We start from the raw sequence: 25422 nt of genomic DNA, 5'->3' as shown, positions 1-25422 counted from the left end.
AGCCCTCTTGGTTTTAAGGGCAAACAGCTGTTTCAGTCCACGGAAGGCCTGATTTCAGAGATGCTGAACACATGCAGTTCCCACGGACTTTGGTGGGAATTGTGGATGCTCAACAGCACGCCAAGTGAAGTGGTAGGCGTTTCGGTGAGCTAGGCAGAAGCTAGACACGCACAAGAAAAACTTTAAACAACTGCTATTGAGTACAGGAAGATTCCTCTGGAAGGAACTGCAATGCAGTGCTAACATCTGCTTAGCACTGCAAGTGAGGAAGTCAGGCAGGCACAGACTCGCTCGAGTGACCTTAAAGAGGATGCATGTTCAGAACCCGTTGTGTTGGGTTTTTGCCAGGCCCAGCATCAGGAGTTCATGGATATATCTCCCCCCTCAGGTCCTGTTACTAACAGGAACAGAAAAAGGGACCCTGAGGAACATGCACATTTAGGCCACTTCACACCATGCCTCTGAATGAGCAGGTCTTGCTGCTGTAGTATGTGCAACACTTGCACACACACTCTAGGAAAAACTAGCATGCTGCGTGACCCTGCCCCAAGACGCCTTTTACTTTTGCAGAAATCAAAGGACCTGCAGTTACTACGGATGTGTAGTGCAACTGGGAAACGAGTCTGTGCAACTCCACTAACAGAGCCCAGACCAGAAAGAACACACTGCAATGAGGATAACCACCCCCAGGTTGCCAACTGCTTCTCTCTTCCCTGAACATGCCACAAGGCTGGGATACACGCGCTGCACAACCTGCTGGGAAAGATGCTGCCTATCAACTGTGTCTGGACGGCGGCCTTGGAGTCCCCTCCTTACCTTGTTTAAAGCATGCACCGGAATGTTGGGGGCATTAATGTCCTTCAGGTCTCTCTCTGCATCATACTTGAGATCGTTGGAGACACTGAACCTACAGGAAAGCACGGATCTGGTTATCTGGTGAAGGAGACAACACGTTGGGGCAGATTCAATGAAGTACAGTGACTAGATGCTGCAGGTGGAGCAAAACAAGTCACTTCGCAGGCTCCCTACACCCCAGAGCAAGATCTGACAGCAGCCTCAAACCCTGAGCAGGACTTGCCTGGAGCGTTGTGCAATGTTTCTGCAACAAACACCCATCAACTCAGCCTGTGAAATCTATGGGTAGCTCCCACTGGTGTCGATGGGAACAGGAGTTTAGACTCCCCTCTGCACATACATGATCTGCCACTTCAAAGTGCTGTATTAACAATAATTTATCCTCCCATCACCCCTGCAGGGCAAACAGGCCCATTGCAGAGACAGGCAAATGGGTCCTGGGAGGTAGAAATGATTCACCCAAGGCCATGGAGTGAGTCAGCTCCAGAGCCCGCATCTGCCTTTGGGAGTGCCTGACATGTTAGTTCTCAGAGGACACTTACCACAGGGACTTCTTCCTCCCCTTCAGATAATTTTCAAAGATGATCCCGGCAACTGTTCTGCCCTTTCCGACTCCAGCCCCATCCCCGATGAGAAATCCAGCTCGTTGCCCGTTGGGTAATAAAACTTCATGTTGCTGCAAAGTCCAAACCACAGTTGGGAGTTACCACAGACCCGCCCTTTGCTGCCATCTCTCACATGTGGTGTCAGAGCACCCCAATCTGCCACCAGTGACCAACCCCAGCTTGCTGGTAGCAGGGGGCTCCACACAGGTAAAGGGATGCGCACAAAGCTGAGCGACTGGGCACAAGTCAGGTAGGATACAGGGGCCAAGACAAAAAGCCTGAGCCCCACCAGGTCCCAGGAGCTGAGAATTCAGTCTCTTTGAACTCAAGCTCCGTCAGCTCTGCTTTTCCTGGCACCCAGTGTTAGACAACACTCACTTAACAGCATCCAAAATCTGCACTGGGCTCCAATGCTCCCAGGCTGCTGTATTTTCTGCTTATAACCATCGTGCTCCTGAAAGCTCTGGTTTCATTTCATTCCAGAGTGCGGGGAAGCCGGCCTACCTGGCAAGCATACACAATCGCCTCCAGCTGTAGTGCAGAGAGGGACCCATCTTCGGCAACTGAGCTCGGAAGGGAAAGGGCGTAGGTGATGTCAGGCGGAGGGACGCTGGACAGCGTGCTCGTCTCCACCACCCGGTCGGGGTGGTGTTTCCCGAGCTTGGCTAGAAGGAAGGACACGAGAAACTGTCACCAAACAAACCTGCTGTGCTTGGCCACAGCATTTCACCTGCAGACCCCAAGGCACTTCACTGAAAGCCCGAGGCCTCCCGGAACTGTGGCAGGTTTGCTATCATCCTCGTGTTTTTACTGGGAAAGCTGAGGGTGGCTGAGTGACTGGTCCAAAGCCACAGTGAGGTAGCAGCAGAAGAGCTGGGAACTGAGAGGGCAGGACTATGCTTCTAGTCACTGCTTCTACTTCAGGAATTTTTGGGAAAATCCAACATGATCCTGCCTTTCCCTCTGGAGATGGCCTGGGCTGCTGAGTCACCCCCTGGATTAGCCAACAGCCCTGCCTGCTGATAAAACAGGGAACAGAAAGCAAAGCAGCATCTGAACAGGCCTGTGAAGCCCACATCCAAAGATGTGCATAGGAGAGGTAGCAATGCAAACCCTGCTCCCCTGCCTGCCGGACACAGAAGTAGCAGCACCGACCCCAGATCCCCACACCTAGAGAGAGCACGGCATAGGACAAGGCAGTGCTGGGACTCACACTTCGAAGGGACGTAATCCGCGTAGGTCTCCGTGTGCCCCAGCTCCTCTGCTTCTTCCTCTTCCCCTTCGTCATCCTCCTCCGCCTGAGTCTGCGACTGAAGGTAAACACAACATGAATCAAATACACGTGCAGCATTGAGTACAAGCCAAAGACCCTCACATTTAAATCACCCAGCACTGGGGCATACCCCTCCTCTCCTTACAGAACGCAGCAGAGCAATAGTGGAGCCTGTCAGAGTCCAACAGTTTGCTGGAAGCCACCTTCAGAGGCCAGGCCAGACTGTATTGTTCTGAACAGGTCTTCAGCTGGCCAGCATGAGCAGAGCCCACCTGTATGCTGACCTCTGCTACACGGGCTCAGACACAGCACAGCACCATCCACGCTAGGGAGCGAGATCTGATTCATTTTAGCCAAAACGGCCTCTCGATGCTGCTCATTCACCAATCCCCAGATCCCAGATTTCCTGTTTCAGGTTCTAACATTACAGTAAAAGCCTTGTACCCAAACCTGCAGCAGCAGATGCTCATTCTCACCTGATAGCTTACGAGGAGCGGGGTGTTCGGGACAGCAGGAACTTGGTCACTCAAGCTGTCTAAGCCCACGAATGGTCTGCCAGGAGAGTACAGCTGGAACAGAACACACACAGGTGAGAACGCAGCCTGGCTTCTCTGCCGTCCAAACCCAAGCAGGACAGATCGGAGACGAGCACAAAACTGTGACACCTCTGAGGATTCACTTCTGCTCTGTGCTGATACACCTGCCTGACAGGGGGAATTCAGTGTTTGCAAAGGTGCTGGAGTGACAAGGCCCAGGGCCTAAGATCCTTCAGATGCCCTGCAGGCAATTGTGGAGCTGTTTGACAAGAACCTATTGGAAAGTGAGCTCAGATGAACACCTCCCTACCAACAGGACATGGGACTGTTTGTGCCGCCACAGTGTACACCTGTGGGTGCACTTCCTTCCCGAGTGTGGACATGCTTGCTCACTGGGACTTCACTCTCCAGCAGAGGCATGATAACAGCACTCGAGTTAAAACCAAACCTCCTCACTTTGGCTTGCAAGCCAAGAACACTGCACTCATTGTCTCACCCCAGACGCACAGCATTTATCTGCCTGATTTCCAGTAATGGTAATGAATTGTTTGCACACATCCTGCCACTCTCAGAGCGCTTCTAACTCTGGTAAGTCAATGGTCCCTTTCAACACCTGATCAAAGCAATCAGGGGCACAATGGGTTTTCACTGCACTGGGAACAACTAAGACTAGCTGGTCTTCACGATCTGAGTGCTGTTTCCTCATCTTTCCCCAAAGCAGCTCTGTAGAAAATTAGTGCTCAGCTCCCCAGACAAGTTTAAGACTTTAATGGGATGCTGGTGGCTTCCCTAGTGTTACCAGTACAGTGGGATCAGCAGTTTCATGCTGCGCTGGGGCACTCGACCAGGAATTCTGCAGCAAGTCATTCAGCGGAAAAGAAAGAGCACAGGTTTGAGGCCGCAGGAGGAGACCCCAGCAAAATCATCACAGGGGAGGGACTGAATATTAATGAAAGAACACATATTTCACAGCCTTGCAACAGATTGCCTTGAAGGCAAGTGGTTCCACCTAACCAAACCTAACACGCCGTTTTGAAAAGCACCCTTTTCACAGTGGCAATAAAAGGATGGACTGTGCAGTGATGCTGAAGGCGAAGCCCTCTGGGCTGTGCTGGGTGCAGGAGCACTCTGCTTAGCACAACAGGCAGTGACACTGCCTGGGACTGAATGCACATAAGCAACATTCAGGTTCAGGCAAACTACTACAGGGGTCCTAACTAGGCAGTAAGAGGCACACAGACTCCTGTCAGCCACTGCTACTGGGAGCCTGGTCCAACGGGATTGTAGGGATAGGCTGAATATCTCTGGAAGAGAAGTGCCGTGTCAGAGCTAATTATCATTACAGCATGTATCCAGCCCCGACACCACAACCAGTTAAGAGGGTTCCTGAGACGCTCCTGTTGGGAGACGCAGTTGATGAGATCCTCGGTCTGGGGCTCCGCACAATCAACAGGACGCTGGAATTGCCTACAGAGAGACTACGGTCAAGCTAGCAAAGCCCCGAGTCCAAAAGTAATCAACGACTGCACGAGCGGTGTGATTTCAGCTGAACACTTGAGAAGGCTGCCAGGCCTACAGAGAGAGGTCTGCTCCAAAGACAGTAGTGAAAGATGGGAAGCCCACAGACACAACCACATGGCTATTATTTCCTCCTTTTTTTTTTTTTCAGCCATCCCCAATTACTGGAAGCCTGAGTCAGAATTACGAGAAGGAAGCTGGACAGAAGACTTATTTTCAGCGCCAGCAGATCTGGACAGCAGGTGAAATGTCTCCACCTCATATCTGAACTCAATACAAGCGTTTCTATTCAATACAAGCATTTTTATTCAGGCCCAGCTCTTGGAGGGCGCATGAGACTGAGCTTGAGAGAAGAAGTATCCTTCACTGACAAGAGAATCCAGGTCGTTCTTTGATTCACGGCTGTGATGTACTAGCACGGCTGACGAGGAGGCTCTTGCATGCACCTCTCACACCCCTGGCCCCTCAACTCAGTGTCTTGCAGGGATTCATGAAAAACTGTCTGGGCAATGCATAAGAAAACAGATCCTTGGGAATAACCCTGCTGTGGCCACGAGCTGGACTGGATGATAAACTCCAACTCTAATTCAAACACTTCCTTCCCTTCTCTATTCCTGTCTGATGGCTAATTCACTCCTCTCCTTAGCTTGCATTACACGTGACATATTACCTTATTGCCTCGGACACACTCCAAGCATGGGAACTTCACAGGGAGGAAAGCAGAACCAAGCACAGGCAGCACACTGCAAGATCAAACCTTGATTTTACTTGCATTGTGCCCCTCTTTGCCTTCATTTCTTTTCTTTTTTTTGTACCCATCTCACTAACATGGAAAAAGGAAAATGTCCAACTAAGATGACAAGTTGGCACTTCCTATATAAAAATCATTCGCAGCCTGCTGGGAAGTGGGGTTTCAACTTGAAAAAAAAAAGTGCCTGACATGATTTATGCTAATAAAATTCATTGATAGGTCCAGAAACTCCCAGCTGCAGGCTTGCAAAGTGTTTGCCCCCGACTTCTTTCATTTCAGGCACGCTGGGGTTCTTTGGAGATGGCCACAAGAAAACAGGCTAAGCTGCAATAAGTATTTTTAATGGATATTTCGCAATGGCATTTCGAATTATGCAAGCCCTGTTTTGTCAGCTGAATACCTAAATGATTGCTGGATGGTTTTCTTTCCTGTTATCCCTGTTCCTGAAATGACAACAGGGAACTCGCATGCTATAAACATCTTCCCTCTCTTCGAGTTTTGACAGAGAGAGGAGGGGCAAAGAAGCACGTCAGGGTTCTGGCTATTCCCTCTCCAAGGGTTTTGTCACGCACTTTTCTCCAGAGGCTGTCAGTCTGGTTAATGGAATAAGGGCCTGCTTGCGAAGCTGAAATGCGTAAAAGCGGGGAAACGAATTGTGAAATTTTTCCTATGTTTTCTCCTTCCTACACGAAGCAAAGCCATGCCCCTAAGAGCAGTAACGATGGAAGGATAGCAAGTATAAAATTGAAATAAGGAAATCTTTTTTCAAATAATCTATAGTGGAACTTGCTGTCCCCTGCTACCATTACCAAATGCGTGGATGCTTATCTTGCTGGGGTGGTCTGACCCCAGCTGACTTCCTGCCCCATGGGCAGGGGGGCTGGACCCGATGATCTCGCGAGGTCCCTTCCAGCCCTAATGTCTATGAAAACTATGAATTATGGCAGAGAGCTCAGTACGATTTTAAAGAGGAATAAACTTAAGGAGACCTTGCCTTGTGTGACTAGTGCGAGAAAGGTCAAAGTCTTACACTTATGCCCTAAGCTAAATGCACGCTGATCGTTTAAGATATTTCTCCACGGGACGAGAATTTCAGAACTGTCTGTCACAGCTTTTCCTGCCTTTTCCTCTGCAGCACCTAGTACCAGCTGCTGTCAGAGATAAGAGGGGGGACCAGAAGGAGCTGTGAGGCAATTGCTCTCAGCAGGGGTGCTCAGCACAGGATGCATCAGTTTTTATAGAAAAATTTCCCAAGTTTACACGTCTCTGCTGAAGGGCTGTTGGATAAACGGTGCTGACGGCTCTAAGGTTACAGACTACGACATCTTCGAGTGTTCTTGTACAATAATGTTTCCTGGCACATGTTAATTCCCATGGAAACAGCTGTCTAACCATACAAAAAACAGTGACATTCCTGTAACAGAACGGATTAGGATGACGTCAGGCTGAGTTATTCCTGATATCACCCAGCTAATAGCTCACTTTACCACCGCAGCGCCAAAGCAATGTCGTGACTGTCCAAAAGTAATGGAATATTAGCACTGCTGGGAGAAGATGATCTGGGCAGATCTCACTCGCGCTGCTGGTACCTTGCAGCAACACACAAGCAGAGTCACCACCCCGTGTTAAGATGCCCTGCACGTTAAGACAATCTTTTGCTCCTACCCTGTCTCAAAGCTTCCCAATAGAGTGCTCTGGGGATCTTTGCTTTCTTTAATATAAAGAAAACCATGTTATGAAAAAGCAGGTAATAAAACTGTATTACTCAATGCACTCTCAGGTGAGCCAGTGCAATATCACAGCCGCCCATGGAAAAAAAACTGAAATTTCAAGGTTGCAGGCGTTAAACTCATCTGCCTCATCAGGAAATGCTGATAACAAAAACTTGAATTCACAGAGTGCAATGCAGAGACCATGTTCAAAATAAGCACTTCTTGTTCCCAGAAGGAAGTCATTTATAAATGGAATTTCATGGATGGAGCTGGCCTGGTTTGAACCCAATCGGTTTGCAAGAAAGGAAGGGCAGTGGGCGAGGTGACAAACAACGCCATGCAATGCTAAGGCTAGCAGAAGCTCTTGTTTTATTGTACTAACGTGAACTGGTTTCCCGTGCCGCGTCACCCAGTTCTCTCTCCCTTTTTGGCTGCTGGATTTAAAAGAGGATTTAACTTGGAGGCGAGGTTCATTTTTACACGGAAACCTAAATCACTGTAAAGAAAGAACGGATATAATAAGGCGCTGGCAACTCCACTGCTTTCATGGCGTGAAGTTGTGTCCCGGTTTTCCAAGGGGCCGTGACCCTTGCATTTCTGTAGTTCAAACACCTCGTGCCTTTTCCTTCCCCTCAGACATCTTGAGTTCCAAATCCAAACTCCAAGTTATCAACCGCTGTACTTAAATGGCCTCACAACCACAGTATCCTAGTGGCTTACAACCATGCCGAGAGGCAGGACAATGCTGTTATTCCTCATTCCACAGGCAGGGACACAAAGACCAAGACAGACTCAGGTGTTATGCGCCTAAGACTCACTGATCTGGAGCAACGCCCAGGTGCCTGAATACCTTGGAGGAACTGGGTCTGAGTGATGTGCCTGAGGTCTTCCAAAAAGCATGTGGCAGAGCAAAGAGCCCAATTCAAGTCCCAAGCTGGCTCAATGTGAAGTTACAAAGCAACAGTCAAAGATCACTACTAGATCCTCTTACTGCTGAGCTGCAACAAGCACCCATCTTTCCACCGTGACTATTTACAGCAGTATGTACACAGATGTGAAGCTGTTGGTGACTAACAGAGAACTGCTCTCACAAAGACCCTCCTAAGGGAGCCAAAACAAAGTGCAGCATCTGAAAATGCCATTCAACCTTCATAGGCAGGCAATGTTCTTTGGTTAGCTGTGGTATCTTTTATTAGACCAACTAAATAGTTGGAAAAAACGTTCTTTGCAAGTTTTCGGGCACAACCCCCTTCTTCAGGCATAGGGAGACTCTGCTGTTGCTATGTGTTCTCCAGGGAGAAGCAGTCTCCCAATGCCTAAAGAAGGGCTTTTGTACCCAAAAGCTTTCAAAGAACTTTTTTCCCCACTATTTAGTTGGCCTAATACAAGATGTCGCATCTACCCAAAGAACCTTGCCCGCCTGTGTCCTTAGACCTAGACAGCTACAGCCAACAACCCCACCCAACCTTTATGTGAGATTGCTACCCAGAGGCTCCACACGTTGCTTCCCAGACAGGACTGATTAAAGCTTTCCAGAGTAATCCCTGTCAGTGATCCAAGGACAACAGCCAGCCAGGAAACAAAGGATGAGTGTATGGTGGGAGGGGGCACCCCAATGAAAACAACCCTAGGGTTTTGGCACAACTCTATACTCTGGAAAACTCACTGGCCGTGGCTGCTCTATGATAAAGGAATAGCATTAAGCAAATGCAGGGGGAGAGGAGGTGCAGAGCTGGACACAAGTATGCTAGCATGTATCCACATGACAAACGCAGGGAGCACATGAGGGCTGCTCCAAAACTGCCAAGGGTTTGGATTTGGCTGCTGTTATAAAAGAAGAAATATTTGCAATGGAAAACAAACATGCGATGGATGCAGCTAGCAGCATGGCTCAACCATGGAGCTAGCAGGCTTCTAGGGAACACAGCCCAACAGCCTGCTGCAGTCAGCCACTGCATGGACACCTAAATGCTGCCTGTTTTGGGTGTGCATCTCCACTGTGATGATGAGTATCCCTACCTTGGACACCTTTGGCTGGGGTGTTATGACCCCAGCACTCGTTCCTGCCAAGGGCAGGGAGTCGGACCTGATGATCTGTTTAGGTCCCTTCCAACCCTAAGCACCATGAAACTACCTCACCGTGCCCCTGGGAGGATTAGCTATCACTTGTGCAGCACTTTGCAAGGTTGCATTGCTAGCACATCTTGGCTCTCCGCTCCTTCAATGGCCTGCAGCAATGTTATTTTGAGGAAGAGCTCTTTGAAAATACAACAGAGTGGGTCATGAGCTGAGATATGTAAAACCTCGCCCCACCCAAGCTGAGTCAACCTTACTGGAAGCAGCACTCCCTCTGGGTCTGATGAAAGGGCGGTGTCACCACCGACAGGTACCAGAGCTGACTTCCTCATCCCCTTGGCAGGTCTTTGCTAAGGACTGAAAGATCTTGTCATGGCTGAGTGAGGAGGAAGGCATGGGGCATTGCCACTTACCTCTATTTGGTTCTGTGGTGTTGTGTTAACATCCCATAGCGTTGGCACTTGGTTCAGGCTGTCAGCAGGCAGGAAATCCTTAGAATCAGCGATGCTGGAGAGGGAGTCCGCGGGGGAGGAGAAGATGGAGTCATCGATGTAAGTGTCCTGAAATGAAGGAGACACCTTAGTTACAGGAGAGGGTAGGAGGCAGCCTCCAGGCCTTTTCACAAAGGGAAAGCTTTTATTTCCACCTATTCAACGCACAGCTCCTCTGCACCCAGTGCCAGGATGCTCAGACATTTACAGTTAAGCAAGTCAACTGTTACTCAGCGAGTTGCCCAAAAGCTGCTATCACAGCTCCTTGACCCAAGGGGAGTAAGCACCAACTAGGCAGACATGCCTAGGCCAGTGCAATAGGCAAGAGCCAGATTAAGACTCTTTAAACAGAGTTTTAGTTTCCAGCCCTGTGGGTGCAGGCCAGAGGCAGGCTCAGACAACAGGACAACGTGTTCCCCTGATGCCACGTTTCAGTTAACAATCAGTGAGCGCTGCAACAGCAGCCCAAAGACTCCAGTGCTCAATCTGACCACAATGCACAGACGGTACTAATAATCCCCACGACGCCTCCCAGCCATTTGTATTTATATAACAATGGACACAGTCAAGATAAAGACTCTTGCCAGGTGCTGCACAAACACAATGCAAAGGACCGTGCCTGCCCCAAACAACTCTCTGTATAGACTGAGGCTGGGAGTCAGGGCCAAAGCCACGAGAGTTTAACCTGGGTCTCCTGAGTCCTGGTGTCTTAGCTGGAAAGTTGCTCTTTCCTCTACCAACACGCCTCAGCCTGGACAAGAGAGAGTCTTCCAATAATCCTTCCCCGAGTGTCTGAGGAAAAAGCCTGCAGCCCTTCAGTTTTGTGCCAATTCAGCGATGATAGTGGTTTTGGACGTCTGGGTACCTGTTTCCTAAGAACCAGAATGCCACTCATGATCCTTTGCTTCCCGTATGCTCCCCTCCAGACCCATCTTTAAATAAGAATGAAAACCCACAGCCCAAAATACAAGCATCAGAGAGCCCTCTGGAAAGTTCACCCAGAGCCCACCTTGCCCTGGGCCTCAGCCCAGAGATTTCAGTCTGCTGCTTTTACTAATAAGCCTTATTTTTAGATGGAGAGGAGAGCCGGCCTTTCATTTACCATTGCACAACTGATTTTAGGTCCTCGGGTGGAAAAGGACCCATAATCTTCAGGGATCAGGGCATGAACCAGCAGATCTTCGCTGGGATTCTGCCAACGTGAACAACTTGCTGGTTCTGGAGAGAGGAGCCACATTTGGGAGTTGTGCTGTCAATGGCAGCCCCGATAACCACATGCTCACAGAGTGCTCTGTTGCGACTACCAGCCGGCCACAGTCTCTGATAGGAGGTGGCTTTACTGCTCATTTCCAGGCAGAGGCCAAGTTCCTGCTACAGAACAGGAAGGAGGCCAAAGAAGTTGAAAAGGCGTTTAGCCCCGACACACCATCAGGAACAGTTGGGTTTCCACGGGTTATTTCTGAGGGCTTCTGGCCAACAACTGAGGCCGGGCCCCCTCCTGCCTGCTGTACAAAACAAGATGTTTGCAGTGTATAAAACCATCAGGACGGGCCCCGAGCAGCCTGCTCCCAGATGAGGTCTCATATGGCACCTCGGACAACAGCACCTTCACTGAAGCCCCAGGTGCAGTAGCCAGCAGCTGTGAGAGAGGACTGACATGTGGAGCTCAGCGCCAGAAGAGAGGCAGTGGGCACGGTGAGTGCCGATTAGCAAAGCACCGACTGGGGATCCTCCTGACCTGAGCAACTGGGGGTGGCCGCTCCACTGGAGCTCCCAGGCTGGGCCACAGCCCTCACGTTAGCATTCAGGGCTTGGGTTAGTGCACGGCTCCATTCTCCACCTTGCTCGCTGTGTCAGAGGCTCACGAGCCCACCTGCTGTTCGATCTAAAATCAATCGCCAAGGTTTATCACATTGGGATTAAGCAACCTAAGTAAACAGGGCCCCTGTCTCACAATTAAGACTAGGAGGAAGACATTTGAGTGAACCCCCAGATGCAAGCTCCTCTTAGACTGGATCATAGGAAAGCAGGGCTGGAAGGGACCTCACAAGGTCATATCCAGCCCAGTCCCCTGCTCAGGGCAGGATCATCTCTGACTAAACCACCCCAGCCAAGTATCTGTCCAACCTATTCTTGAAAACTTCCAGCGATGGAGAATCCACTGCTCCAGGCAGCCTGCTCCAACGCTCGACCACCCTCGGCATAAAGAAGTTCTTCCTAATCTCCAACCTATGTTTCCTCTGTTGTGACTTGAGGCCATTGCTCTTAGTCTTAGTTCTGTCCCCACAGAGAAAGGCCCTTCTCCATCCTCCCTGCAACCACCCTTCAGGTATTTGCAGACTGTTATCAAATGCCCCTCAGTCTTCTCTTCTGCAGACTAAACGAAGAGCTGCTCCATCGCTACAAAGAGTGAACCTTTATCTGTGGACTGAGAGCAGGAGACCATTCGGCACGACTCAGCTCTGCCCCCAAGATGAAGGGAATTAACTGAGCAGTGCAAGACATTGCCACTGCCAGCCCCAGGCCAGCTGAAAGAGCAAGATGCCAGTCAAGGATGTGCAGTAGGAGAAAGCCTGGGTCTCTCCGCAATGCAGCTGGACCTGAGACCTGCAAAAACAGATGTTCTATTGAAGCCAGAGCTATTCATCCAATAAACCCCCCCCAAACCCTCTTAATTAACCCCTAAGATCTGTCATCTTTGCAGTGACTGAGTTCTGTGGAAGGTTCAATGGCACCTACTGATCATCGCAACCTACCATGCTGCTGAAGCAGGCCCTGGAGGTCATCTCGCCGCCTCATTCCCTGCCTCCTCTTTTCTCAACTCTCGCTTGCAAGAACAAATGCCACTGCAGTCTAATGGCCGGCTACTCCTACTCCTTTGAGTAGCTGACACAAGCCAGTCTCCTGCATGAAATCTGCATTCTTGGAAACACCTGGCATTCAGTCTGCAGAGAAGACAAACGCTCAGTGCAGCTGTTCAGCGGGAGAAACTGCTCCTCTACCTGGTCAGCTACAGAAGTCGGCTGGCAGCGCAAGTCCAGGGACAGATTTTTTTCCTCCTAGAACCATCCTGCCCACAACTCACGGTGGCTGCACCGGCTTCGGTCTGTCCGCAGAGTGGGACTGCTGTAGTAGCCAGACGGTCCAGGGAATATACAAAGCACAGAATTTTTTTGGTACTGTATCTTTTGGTGGGCAACTAGATGCTTGGGGAAATGACAAGCATGCCCTTCCCTCAAGTCACTTGCTGATGAGGCAGCAGGTTGCTGCTCTCAGCGACAATTTGGGTTCTTAAAACGATCCTGAATGTCCAGCCAGAAAAGTCCGGCTCAGGTTGGGTCACTTGAGTCATGCAAATCCCACAGAGCCCGACTGCCAGAAAAGCAAATGCCTGCTCCTTTTCATCTCCCAGAGCTCAGCTGAGGCAAGGGGATGAAAAAGAGGAGCTCAGTCACAATTCAGAATGGGAGGCAAAGATCAACATTATAATCCCCCCGCCCTGCTGTGTGCTGAATCTAGGAGATGAAAGGGATTGACTGAAAGCTGCAGAAGCAGATAAGTGCCTTTGTTCTCAGGAGAGGAGTGTGCACGGGCGATGCCTCGCTTCACGTGGAACAGAGCTAAGCCAAGTGGCAGGGGCCGCTAGGAGGTGGCGATGAGAACAGCCTGGGTTAGCACAGTGGTTCTTGGATACTTTCATTCAGAGCTGGGCCCATCACAGCGCTCACTGCAAACTAAGGTCTCCTTGCTGCTTCCCCCAGTCTGGGCACAACCAGAGCACACTCTGGTCTTGAGAAACGAGTCTAAGACTGGGAATGGGGAAGTCTTGGACTCTAACGTTAAACTCGGTTTGGCCTGGGGCCAGTCACTTGGGTGTCCAACTCCTCTTCCTCACCTGTGAAATGCAGGGGACACGACCAACTCACCCACCTACTCATCTCCAGGGAGCGCCGTGAAAAGCAGTCCGTGTCTGTGAGTGCTCTGAACACAAATGAGCCGAGAACTGGCTTCACACCAAATATCAAAAGCTTCTCTGAGATCTGCATCGTCTATGCACATGGAACATGCTTCCCGGCCAGCTCCCAAGCCACCATCCTGCATTCAAGCACCCCCAGAGACTTACAGTTTCCGCAGGCCCATAAGAAAATAGTCAAGCAAAATGTTAACAGAACTCCCCTTCTTCCCAGCATGGCCCATCTTTTCTGCTCTTCTCAGACTGGAACCTCGGACATTGTATTTTGGTCTGGTGTAGTCCTGCATGTCTAAGCACCTGTGGTTCACCTTGGAGCTTGTGTCTGATATCCTACTGAATTCAGTGGTATCTGACTGAGCCCATAGTCTCTCACTTATTTCTGGCTCTGACACTGAAGTGCAAATTCTGCCCTCCAGGAAGCTGATGACTCAGAGCCACTTGGCAGAGATGGAAACGGGGGTGTCAGAACCTGGTTCTCTCCCTAAATCCATCCAGCACAGACCTTATCCCTCTCCCCTGCAAGAACCCTCTCCAAGGGTTTGTCTAACAGCCCAGCCTCAAATGTCAACTGATGAGGCTTCTTCCATCAGGATCGAAACAGACCACGAAAAGGAAAGCAACAAATGCGATAACATCCAGGCTGCAAGAACAACCGTATCCTCGAGTGTCAGACCTCTCTGGCTGATGAATAACCAGCTTGAAGATGACTGCCGTGGTCACTCACTGAATGGCGATAGCAGAGGACCTCCTAGTCTACAAAGAAAAAAGCGAGATGCCAAGGAACTCCTACCACACGGCCTCCATCTTTGGAGAGAAAGCCCAGCTGGTAGCAATCATGCAGGGAACTCGTGGGACGTGGCAGCAAATGCCAGGATCAGATGAGAGCACTAGCCAGAACCGAGGAACCACCGTGTGTGCTTTCACCTTCGAAGGAGATCGGCTCAACAGCAAAAGTTTGCAAACAGGCAGAAGGAAGTGCCTGTGAGGGCTGAGGACAGCTGGGGCTGGGAAGAATGCGAGACGGGCCCTTTCGGAGGGATGCAGTGACAAAGCACAGTCCCCCTGGGATCTGCTGAAGGCACTGCCTCCCGGCTGCACACTCCCAGAAGAGTGAGCTTACTTGGTTTTCCTGCCAGCAACCCCCTCAGTTCAGCTAAGGAAGGCCCCGCTCTGCTGACCACGGCCTTGCCTCTCTTTGCTGGACACGCCAGGCTGCGACAGAAAATAGGAAATTAATTAACCCCAGGCTGAGAGGGAAAAATCCAAGCATTGAGGATTGCCCCTCAGCTCCCCTGGCCTGTCCCCTTGCCCTTCTACCTGGCAGTCAAGATTTTCCCAGCAGCTCAAGTCCTCTGCCTGATTACATTACTCAGGACACTGACACTAGATCTCTACACCAAGCAGTTTACAATACAATATGGGCTGGTGGACTATACTAATCTGTTTAAATGCTCAGGGACACGTATGCTTGCTTTGCACGTCTTCAGTCATGGTCATTCCACAACTGGCCTTGGCTCAGTGGTTCGTGGTCTCATGCAGAGCAGGTGGAAGATCTCTGAGCTTCCAGAGACAGAAGGGAAAGAAAAGAACAGCTTGTGAAATGCAGAGAAGTGAAGTCAGGGAGTGAGGACTGCAAAGCATCCCCTGCTTCTGCAGCAGAGTAATTCTACCCGGGAAATAGTCCATGTTACCACCACACTGATGACAACGGGTGAAACTGGTGCTGGCCAAGTGGAGAGGTGCTAAATCCTGGATAAGGTGGAGGGAGTTGGGGGGGAAAAAAAAGAAAGAAAGAAAGATGAGAGCAGAGAAGGAAAGAAGTGGCTGGCCTAGGAAACCGGGGAAGTCAGGGAAGTCCAAGGGCTAATGGCACACGCAGGACTGGAAAGGGGAGCTGGTTCCTGGCCTCTGACACAAGAGCTTGGTTCGGGAAGGAACTGCCGTGGGCTCTGCCGCCTTCTGCTCTGTGCCCAAAGGTGCTGCATGGTAAACCTTTTTGCTTTTGAAATTATCCAGCTCTTTATAGCACATTATTTGGCCATTTAAGGAGTTTTGCTGAGCTGTTGAGAGTGGGGAGGGATGGGGGTGCTGATCCGGCCTTAGCTTCCCCCGCAGGCAGGGTGCACTCAGTCAGATGGATGAGGAGCAGACTGAGGCTCTGCCCCTGGCCCTGGCTCCACGCTGTCATCACCCTGTGATCCCAGCCCCGGTGGCTCATCCCGCTGCCAACTGCCCAGCCAAGCACACCCTGCCCACGGGAGTCCTGGGCCAGTCTCCGTGAAGACCCTGCCCACCCCGCTCTGTCCATTGCCCCGTGGTGGGTACAGGGCAGACGGGCTGGGGTGCCCAGGCAGCAGGGCCAAGTCCGGCAGCAGTGGAGACACCGGCAGCAGCAGCCAGAAGTGTGACAGCAGAGTGAACTGCCACCACAGGGGCTGCGAGGAAGCCAAGTCTAGCCACTGTGCCACCCCACCCCGCAGACTACAGCTCCCAGCATGTCCGAGAGCTGTGCACAGGGATAGGGCACGCTGCACTCCATGCCAGACAAAACTTCTTCACCCAGAGGCAGCGGGACTGACTGCACATGCCATGGCCCAGGTTGTCCCCAGTGCCCGGGCCGGATGGGACCGAGGGACCAGAAAGAATCACTTGGCAGGCAGGATCCAGCCCGCAGGCCGTATTTTGCCCACCCATTATAGCATCACTAGGGACAAGGTGCTACAAGAAAGAACAGTTACTTAATCCCCCAGGACTTGAGGATGTCCGCAATGTCCTGTAAAGCTGGTTAATGGTCAGTGCCACCCCTCCTGAACGGAGACAGAAGTGTTTCCAGCGACGGTGGTTACTGTCTGTGCTTCAGAGGGAGAGGCCAAAGCTCTGAGGACTTCTAACAGGGGAGTTTCTCTGAAACAAGTCAGGCTGTCAATCCCACGTGCTACGGCTACTCCAGAATAACTCCCCTCGTGGACATGTCTCTGGAATGGGACTGCTTTTTTCCAGTTTTGCTGAACCCACTTCCAGAATCTGGTTTGCACCACTGATGCGAGGTGCACAGTAGGAGCCTGGAGAGGAAGCAAGCGGGGCTGCTGCTTCCTGACCTACACCGCGGCTTTAAGCTCATCAGCTCACGCCGGGCAAGGACAGGGAACATCTGGCCAAGTCTAAATTCTCAATAACCACCCCCTCCCAGGGCAGGGATTTCTCCCATTACCTTGGCTGGAAGAAAAACACATACACACGAGGCTTTTATTCTTTTCGAGTGAAAATAAAAGCTGAAAACTAACAAATCTCCATGTCACAGCAGGACTTGGACATTTATAGGAGTACATTATAGAACAGGGAGCCTAAGGGCAGTTCCTTTATAGCGGGATGACCACTTAATAGAGAGTTTTATACGGGGTGAACAGCAAGTCAATGGGGAGCAATTATATGGCTGCTGGCTCTGGGATCTCTCCAACATTGCTCTATATTCGCATCAAAGTTCAGAGGATGGTAAGTTCAACCCACTCTTCTACTAATGCGCAAAAGGAGCTGTGAGATTTTCAGATCAAAAGGTGCTGTAAAAAGTGATTTATCAGTACCAGACAGTCAACTGAGTTTTGATGATTTTCCCATTCTTGGTTCAGCTGTGCAAAACAGGAACAGCGCACCATATTCAGGCTGGTTTCTGACACTGTCCCGAAATGGAAATATTAGCAAAAGCAAGAATTGATTTGCTCTCAATGAAGAGGTGATCAGACAGAACAAGGGGAAAGGAACACAGCTATTCCTCTTTCTCCCACCCCTTAGAGAGAGCTGTGCTGCTTTGGTCAATGCAAAAAGTTTGTTAAAATAAATGGAAGAACTGGTGAAGTCTAAAAAAAGGAGAGTGCGCAAAAATAGTTTTGGCTATGAACTCATTAATATATATATAGTTTATTTACTGGAAATTACAACCCATGGGGAAAGGAAATACAGTCTTCTTTTGTTACAGTGATCATCAATTCCTTTCTATTTAGCACAGCATGTTTGACTTGTCTTAAAAGACTAAAATACACACACGACACACGCAGAGGCAGAAGAACACAAGGGCTTTTAAAAAAACCCAGCAAAGATTCTGTTTCTAAAAGAGCCATGTACTAAGCAAAGTGTATTTTAGATAAGACGGAATTAGGAGTTAAAAAATTAACAGCCGTATGTGCAAGTTACAACTCAGCAAAAGGAAGTTTTCTAGCCCTTAACAATCAAAGCTCTTTAACACGCAGGGCTATAAATTCCTAACCCGAAGGAGCGAGTGCTATGATCAGCAAGTGATTCTCTGCCCTTTTGTTCAAATTCTCTCAACTTGGAATATAATTCAGTATTTATGGTTATAAAAGCCACAGGCTGACCTTCCAAGCTGCTTCCCTTCCCCAAAGTTTCTCAGTTAATAATTGATTTGCTGACTGACAAGAACAATCTGTGTGAATCTGACGCTTTCAACACCCGGTGCCCATACAAGAAATCTGAAGTCTTTTCTTCTTCTCCTACATCAAAAGTTGTGGCTTTAAAATCCTACTAAAACCAACAGGTACACGTGTCCACACCACCAGCTGAAAGCTGCCTATAAGCTATCAGGAGAAAAGAGAAAAAAAAAATGTTACCTTGTAGAGAGCGGGGAACTTAAGCCAAAATTGCATTTGGGACATTTTAAAACTGCATTCAAGTCGTTGCAGGAAGAGCAGGACTCAGGCCAGGTAGGCAGGCAATCTTTTCCAGTACACAATGGAGAAAAATCCTTATTCATGACAGCAGCAGCAATGGCTAGAGAAAGATCTCATCGAGGTATTGGGAAAAAAAAATTCACATGCCAAAGCAAGGAGCGAAAATGGAGAAGAAAAAAGCCAGTCCATACAACGCTTCTGTCCTAAGCCTGTAGAAATTTGCATATAGTGTTTAGTCATGAAGGAGAGTGCTCTTACTTCCTCTAAGTACGGGAGCTGATTTTCAGGAAATGATGCCTGCTTGGTAAGTCAGTGAAATTACTGGCAATGCAATGAGAATTACTGTATGTGGTGTAATCCAACCACAGATACACTGTAAACAAAGCTGAGCTCCTCGATGGCTCCGTTTTTCTTGGGATAGGAAGGGGAAAAAAAAAAAAAGTCTGTGTGGGGACCTAGCTATGCAATAAGCCAGGGCAGAGATCGTTTTTCCCTTCTCCCCCAAGTCTCAGGGAAAATGCTAGCATGGGCAAAACAAACGCTTCTGTTTTTCTTTCCTCTTTGGTCTGTTTTCTCCTTGGCTTGGGTGATTTTAAGGGGTCAGTGAATCAAGGAGCTGGACTGAAATAAAACCAGGGTTTTCAGACCCGTTTTAAACAGTTCTTTAAAAAAAGAAAGAAAAAAAAATAAAAGCAGCGCGACTGTGAGACACCTCCCCATCCCAGCCTGGCCGTTGCCTCGGCAGTTTCTGTGCCCAAATCCATTCTGGAAAAAGAGGGGTTTCCCTACTTCATTGTGGGCTTCAAAGAGAGACTCTTGTATGTGCCTGTACACCAAGACTTCCCTCCCTTTCCAGACATGGCATTTGGAGCGCTGTCATTGCTAGGAATAGTGGGATGAGCAGGACTGCTGGGGGGGGCAGGGGGAAGGAAGAAGAGGCAAAAAGGACACGAGATGCTACTCCATCATTGAAGGCAGCTGCTCCCAATGAGCTCACAAGGTCCCTTCCAGCCCTAAACTCCTGTGAATCTGTGAAAGAGGCAGCAGAACCTCCATATCCCCGTGTTCGGGGGGAACCTGCAGTGTGAACGTTATCTGCTCCACTTTGGAGCACAATGAAGCAATTCTGCAGCTCTCCCCAGGGAGGTTAATCATCCTGCTATGCTCCTATCATGTCCCAGAGTGTTCCGTGACATCCCAGCTCACCGCAGCACTCCCAAAAGTCAAAAGGAGTCATTTCCTGCCCCTGCATGTGTGCCAGCTGGGAGATCGGCTCCCAGCGACCTCGGCCCCACCCCCAGCCACCTTGTTGCGTTGGTTCCCAATGTGGAAACCGAATCTCAGATGGGGCAAAAGCTGGGCGCACAGATCCCGCAGTGACAGCCTTCCCCGTGTGCTCTGAAGCAGCCGTGCCAGCAAAGGAGGACAGGAAGGTTTTTCCCTGGTTACCTGGCTCTCCAGGCTGTTATGCATGCATCTCACGTGGAAGGGCTAACACCTGTCAGACACGTCCTGCCTCTCCACTAAGGATCAGAAGCAAAGGAGCCTGGAGGCTACAAAAGCCTGATGCAGCAAAGAGCTTCTTTGTCTGGAATGAGGGGCTCCTAGGCCAAGAGGTCCAAGTGGGTCAAGTCTCAGGGGGATCCGTATGGTGGGGGGAGGAAATGCAGAGAAAAACCAAAACAAAACAGGCGAGGCTCCTCTTTGAGAATGTACCATAAGCTTTAACCAGGGTCTTTTCTGCTCCAGAACATCCTGGTGTTGGAGGGTCACGAGCTCATGAAAGCAGCACTCCAGGTCTTTCCCCACCAAGGTGGTCCAGATCCAAGCCGGGAGAGCGGCCTCTGGATCTTCCCTTTAAGAAGGGAAGCTGCGTCTGGTGCTCAGGTGTGCAACTGTGACCTGTGCAATGAAACTGCATCCAGGACAGGAATTCAGTCCCCGTTGTGAACAAGGCCTGTCCTGGGACTAGGTGGGAAAGGAGCATGCTTTCCTACTGATGCTCTGTGGTGCAAAGATCTGTGGCTGGAGTCTCAGACAGGAGGGCTGGAAAGATAGAAAACTAGAAGACGGCTGCTCCAGCAAAAAAAGGAAGCTGCTAAGCCTTCTGAAGGCTCCTCGGCACAGGAAAGGATGTCGTACCTGGAGATTTCATGACTGCACAAACCCGAGGAGCCGGGTTCTGGGGAGGGACACCAGGGACGTATTAGCAGGGGGAAACGATGCGTTCTGGGGAGCCGAGTTGAGTTTCTGCGGCCACTGGTTTCGGGTGCAGAAAGGCAGACATTTTGCCTTGGCTGCTTTTGTCTTCCGATGAATTACGTGGCAAGGCCCCTGAGCTTGGGAGAGGAGAGCTTTAATGACTACGTGCTGGAATGGAAAGAGATCAAATATGGAAAACATCTTAATTACCGACTCGCTGCTGGTGATTGAATTCCTACACATCCTTTGTGAATCCAGGACCTCTCGCATACGTAGAGCTTTGCACGCTCAAGGCTGCGAGACTTAAACAACCCTTGAAAAATGAGGTGGCCTTTTCTTTTTTCCTGCTCTGGGGAATGGGAGCCATAAAAGTTCAACACAAGACAATGCGGGACTCGGAAAACATTCCAGATGGCTAATTTTGTCTTGCGAGGAAATCACGAGCGGCAAGACACCCCACTGCGGAATAACGACCCGTTTCCCTGCAGGAGAAAAGATGCAATAGCCCATTCTCTAGCCCACCGCTGCTTCATGAAGGCGTCTGCCGACGGACTATTCAGAAGCAACGCGAGATCATGTTGTTTTCAATACTTGTTTCACCCACCATTTTCCAACAAAAAATAGGATGTCAAACCATGTTCAGTTTGACAGCCTTTACGCGATTCCCATCAGCCTTTTAATTGAGACTACAGAACACACGATAGAATTTGCTGCCATTTGCTGTTATCTGCTGGACATTTAGCCAACAAAGTTTAAAAAAAGACATCAAATAACATGAGATTATAGCAACTGAATATGGGGAGGCTTGGTAACTAGCCAGTCTCCTGAAAGACAAGATCTAGGCCAAGCTTTCAAAGGGATCTGGGGGCCTAAGGATGCAGGGAAAGTGCTTAGCAGGATTTTTAAAAGCTCCTCAGCAAGTCAGTTGCCTAACTCACTAGGGGCTGCATCTGCAGAGATGCTTTTAAACATACAACTAGGCACCCTTCTGTAGCTTTCAACTTGCACGTCTTTGGAAATTTGGCTCCAAGTCCCCATCAGAGAGGCAGCATCACACATTCAGTAGATACTTGGCTTGTGAGAGAGGGACAACAGGTCCTTATTGCCTTGGGAAAAAAACATCAAATGCTGGCTAAGGGGAAGCAAAGCAGGCTGAAAATTAGAGCAGCTGGTAGCTTTTCTTCACAAGGCTGTTTTTTCCAGAGGTCTGAATGGTAGGGTAGTCCGTATTGTACATACCAGCCTCAGCTTTTCCTGTTTCCATAACATCATTGACTTTACTGGGGCAAGGATTTACTTTAGTTTTTGGCAGCCTTGCGGGTCAGTCACTGCTGCTGAGCACAGGAAAAAAAAATGTGCGGACAATGCTCTGGTCTGGTTTTTAAAAGCAAATGGAAGGGAAGATGACAGAAGTGCCTAGCAGCGATCTGTTCGGCAGCCCCGTTTTCAGGTCGAGATCTACTCCCTGCACACGTGGCGAATATTTTAGAATATTACAAATATTTTTAAAAACCCTGAAGAATTAGGAGATATTTTATCATTTAAAAATTAAGGTTAATCTTGGGGTCTAGCCTTTTGAGGGCAAGGGTAATCAGTAATCCTCTACTGAGGCAGGGCCACTTTAAGAACAGGTTCGGGGGGAAAGAGAGCTCCATTCTTAGCTGGGAACGGGGTCCTAGTGACCCATATGTGAATGACTGAGGGGAAGTAAAAAGAAAGGAGAGCTTCCAGCTTGGGGGCGGAGGCCCTGAATGGGTCTGGAAGGAGGCTCACAGCCTAGTGACCATGGCTCAAAGGGTCTAAAGCCCAGGAATAACTGTAAAAAGTCACCAACAACTGCTCACTGATGTGCTAAGCCAGCAAGATGGGACCACTGCTTTGGGGTCAGCGTGCAAGAATTGAGGGCATGGGAGAGATGCATACGTGGCTATTCCAGGCAGCACCGAATACCTGGTCATGCCACGTACAACAGGAAGGAAGTGTAATCAGAGGCAGGGAGACTTCATTCAAACACACTGACTCAGGCTCATTCTGCTTTGAATTAAAGCAGCTATTTAAACGCCTTTCCCAATGGCCCACTATTAAATTATATTACCAGCACTTTTTCACATGCTTCAGATCAAGCCTACCCCACTTTTGTGGGCTGTAGCAAAGGGGGCGGGAGTGGGAGGGAGAGAAAAAGACGACAGGGCTGCCGAGAAGATCAAAACAGGTTTGAACAGAAAATGTCCTGATTTCCTGAGGCCTCCATTTGTAGATTCCCTCTTTTGTGGAACGCTGGGCTTAAACCACAGTTTAAATTAAATAACGCGGGTGAAAATAAAACAGCGGGAACAGTCTGTGGTGGTGGAGACTCAGACAAGCTCAGGTTTATAACCAGCTAAATTCTGACCCATGATTCATGTCCCCCAAGCAATGGTAAGGCCCTTTTTCTGGACTCATGTCCAGCACAAAGGGCACTGTCCCATATGTCACCTCTACCCCCTGCCGAGGCACTAAGGGACTAATGCTTTGCTTTTCCCAGGATGTGCCGATAGGAACGTGGCTAGAGAGCAACGCGAACAGCTGCGGACATGCAAACAGCTGACATTTTTCTGTGCTGTGGGAAAAAAGGCTGCTGCACGGACACAACTCAATCATATTCACTGCAACCAGGTAAGAGACCTCATGTTGCAACCTGGTAACAACATCAAGGTGGTTATTGCAAAGCCAGGGCTTAAGTAAACTCCGGTTCTCTCCAATGGAAGTGCTTTTACATTGCGATTAAGCCACGTGGAAACCCGGTTTGAATGCAACTGTCCATTCCCTTGCAGGTAAAGCCTCTTGTTAGCAAAATGCTTCAAAGACAGCAGAGCCAGTTAATTGTCTTCAAATTGATTTTAATATCTGTATCCCCTGCAGACCTATAACTCCAGGACAGCGCTAGGAAATTCCAGGTGGTTTCTTATTCCAGGAAGCTCTTTATTTCAGTCCGAGGCAAGTCTTTCATATAATTTAATAACTTGTACATTGATTTTTTTTAAATCACTACTGCCCTGGCATGCACAAAGATACAATTTTTTAATTAATATTTTTTGAAAGAGTGGTTAAATTCCACCCCCCCTTTTTTTTCTAAACATAAAATGGATTTCAACAGGAAACTGCAAGGGAGGGGAAGGGCAGGAGGGGGTGGTTATGATTAATGCATGTGTTTGAGAGTCTCCCCCCATATCCCCCCAAGCTGTATGAAAAAAAAAAAATCAGATTAGACAAAGGTTGTCATTGCATCTTTATGGCATTATTGTAAATGACTCTGCAAACTAGCTCATTCCTTCCCCCGATTCCCTCACCTGCCACCCAGAAAAGGAACTCCAAATCTGACCTCCTTTCTCTACCTCCAAGCATTTTAGCAGGGTGACCGGATCAAGCAGGGAGACCAAGTTATGGATCAAGCTATTTCACTGCTGAAGGACAGAGGAATGAGCAGCCAGGGGCTTGCTTTGGAGAGCTGCTGGGTATCTGCTGCTCCAAGGAGAGTCACCAGAAGCTCCTTGCACCCCTGAAAGCCAGGCCCTTTGCTTTACACAGCAGAATTGACAATAAAAATCAGAAGAGGAACCATCCCTGCCCAGGAGGAACAAAGGCCTGGGGTGAGCATAAAGCATAGTGGGAGGAAATACAGAAAGGGAAAATTTTGGCCGATTATCAAGAAAAAACGTTTACGGGCAAGAGCTACACCACAAAAGCACAAAGGACACAGGCCCACTCCTGTTTCTCGTGTCACTGAAAACAGGACAGAGCCCTGAAAAATGGACTGTAAGGGAAAATCCTGGCGCAGGCCGCAGGCATGGCCTTTTAAGACTCTGTGACCAGTCTTTTCCAGCCTGACCTGCTCTGGTTCTGTGGTAAGATTATGAGACAGTCGGTCGCTATTCATACAGCCCACGTTATCCGAAGACAGAACACATTAGCAGTCGAGCAGCCCTTTTTGTGATCAAGATGCCTGACAGACATTGATATAAGCATGAATATTCCTCTGGGGAGTAAATTCACAGCCCCCCTGCACTACTGTCTTACGAAACGCAACATTTTTATACCTATTTACTGACATTTTAAGTCTTCTGAATCATCCTGTGCTCCTCACAGCAGGGGTGTTGCTGTGAACCAGATGCTGCTGGATATGGAGGGCTGGCAATCTCTCCTCTAGCTGAGATTTTCCTACAGACTTACCTGCGGTGCACCACATATAAAGAGCTGCAGAACCAAGTTCAAACTTTCTGACGTATTAGAAACCCAGATCCCTGAAGCATCTTGAAGCTAAATTGAATGTGGGGTGCAGTTTACTGTCCCTACCACCTGTTCCTCACCACTCTCCCCAAATCCATTTTTGGAGGACAAAGCATGAAAGAAAGTCACACCCAGGGATGGGACAGAGCAGGAAGGAGGTGTGGGGAGGCCTGGAACAAAAAGCACAACACAAAGAACATATTTACACACACCCTTACTTCCCCCTTTCACAAAGTCACATGCAGTAACTTCACGGGAGTCCACCTCTGTGCAGATCCCTTTGTTTAATGCTACAGGTCCTTGGGGTTACAGAAGGCAAGTGAAAGCAAGTGAAATGAAGGCAAAGACACTCCTTGGAGATGAGGCTTTGCCAGGCGCAGAACTCAAAGATTAAAAGGAAAGCCCCACGGTCAAAGTCCCCAAGTGCGGAAGAAATCAGGAATGATTTTGCAGATGGGAGGTCACTGCAGTGCAAAACTGTT

At 49.3% G+C, this 25422-nt stretch overlaps 1 protein-coding gene across 5 annotated transcripts in view; it reads right to left on the bottom strand.

Moving 5' to 3' along the window:
• Window positions 1–25422, bottom strand: part of SBNO2 (strawberry notch homolog 2) — a 101515-nt gene that overhangs the window by 18729 nt on the left and 57364 nt on the right. For 4 of the 5 annotated variants that reach the window (XM_059719712.1, XM_019484123.2, XM_006272524.4 and 1 more), the window contains 6 exons: window positions 9740–9886; window positions 3210–3302; window positions 2674–2770; window positions 1965–2125; window positions 1398–1531; window positions 817–907 (listed from right to left, as the gene is read on the bottom strand). In XM_059719712.1, coding sequence (XP_059575695.1) covers window positions 817–907; window positions 1398–1531; window positions 1965–2125; window positions 2674–2770; window positions 3210–3302; window positions 9740–9886 — 723 coding nt within the window. Of the gene's footprint in view, window positions 1–816; window positions 908–1397; window positions 1532–1964; window positions 2126–2673; window positions 2771–3209; window positions 3303–9739; window positions 9887–18412; window positions 20706–25422 lie in introns of those variants that run through there. The other variant, XM_014611554.3, reaches the window with a different exon arrangement.

Source organism: Alligator mississippiensis, chromosome 16, assembly GCF_030867095.1.
Source record: "Alligator mississippiensis isolate rAllMis1 chromosome 16, rAllMis1, whole genome shotgun sequence".
NCBI classification, from domain to species: Eukaryota; Metazoa; Chordata; order Crocodylia; family Alligatoridae; genus Alligator; species Alligator mississippiensis.
This window is presented reverse-complemented; position numbering and strand designations above follow the sequence as displayed.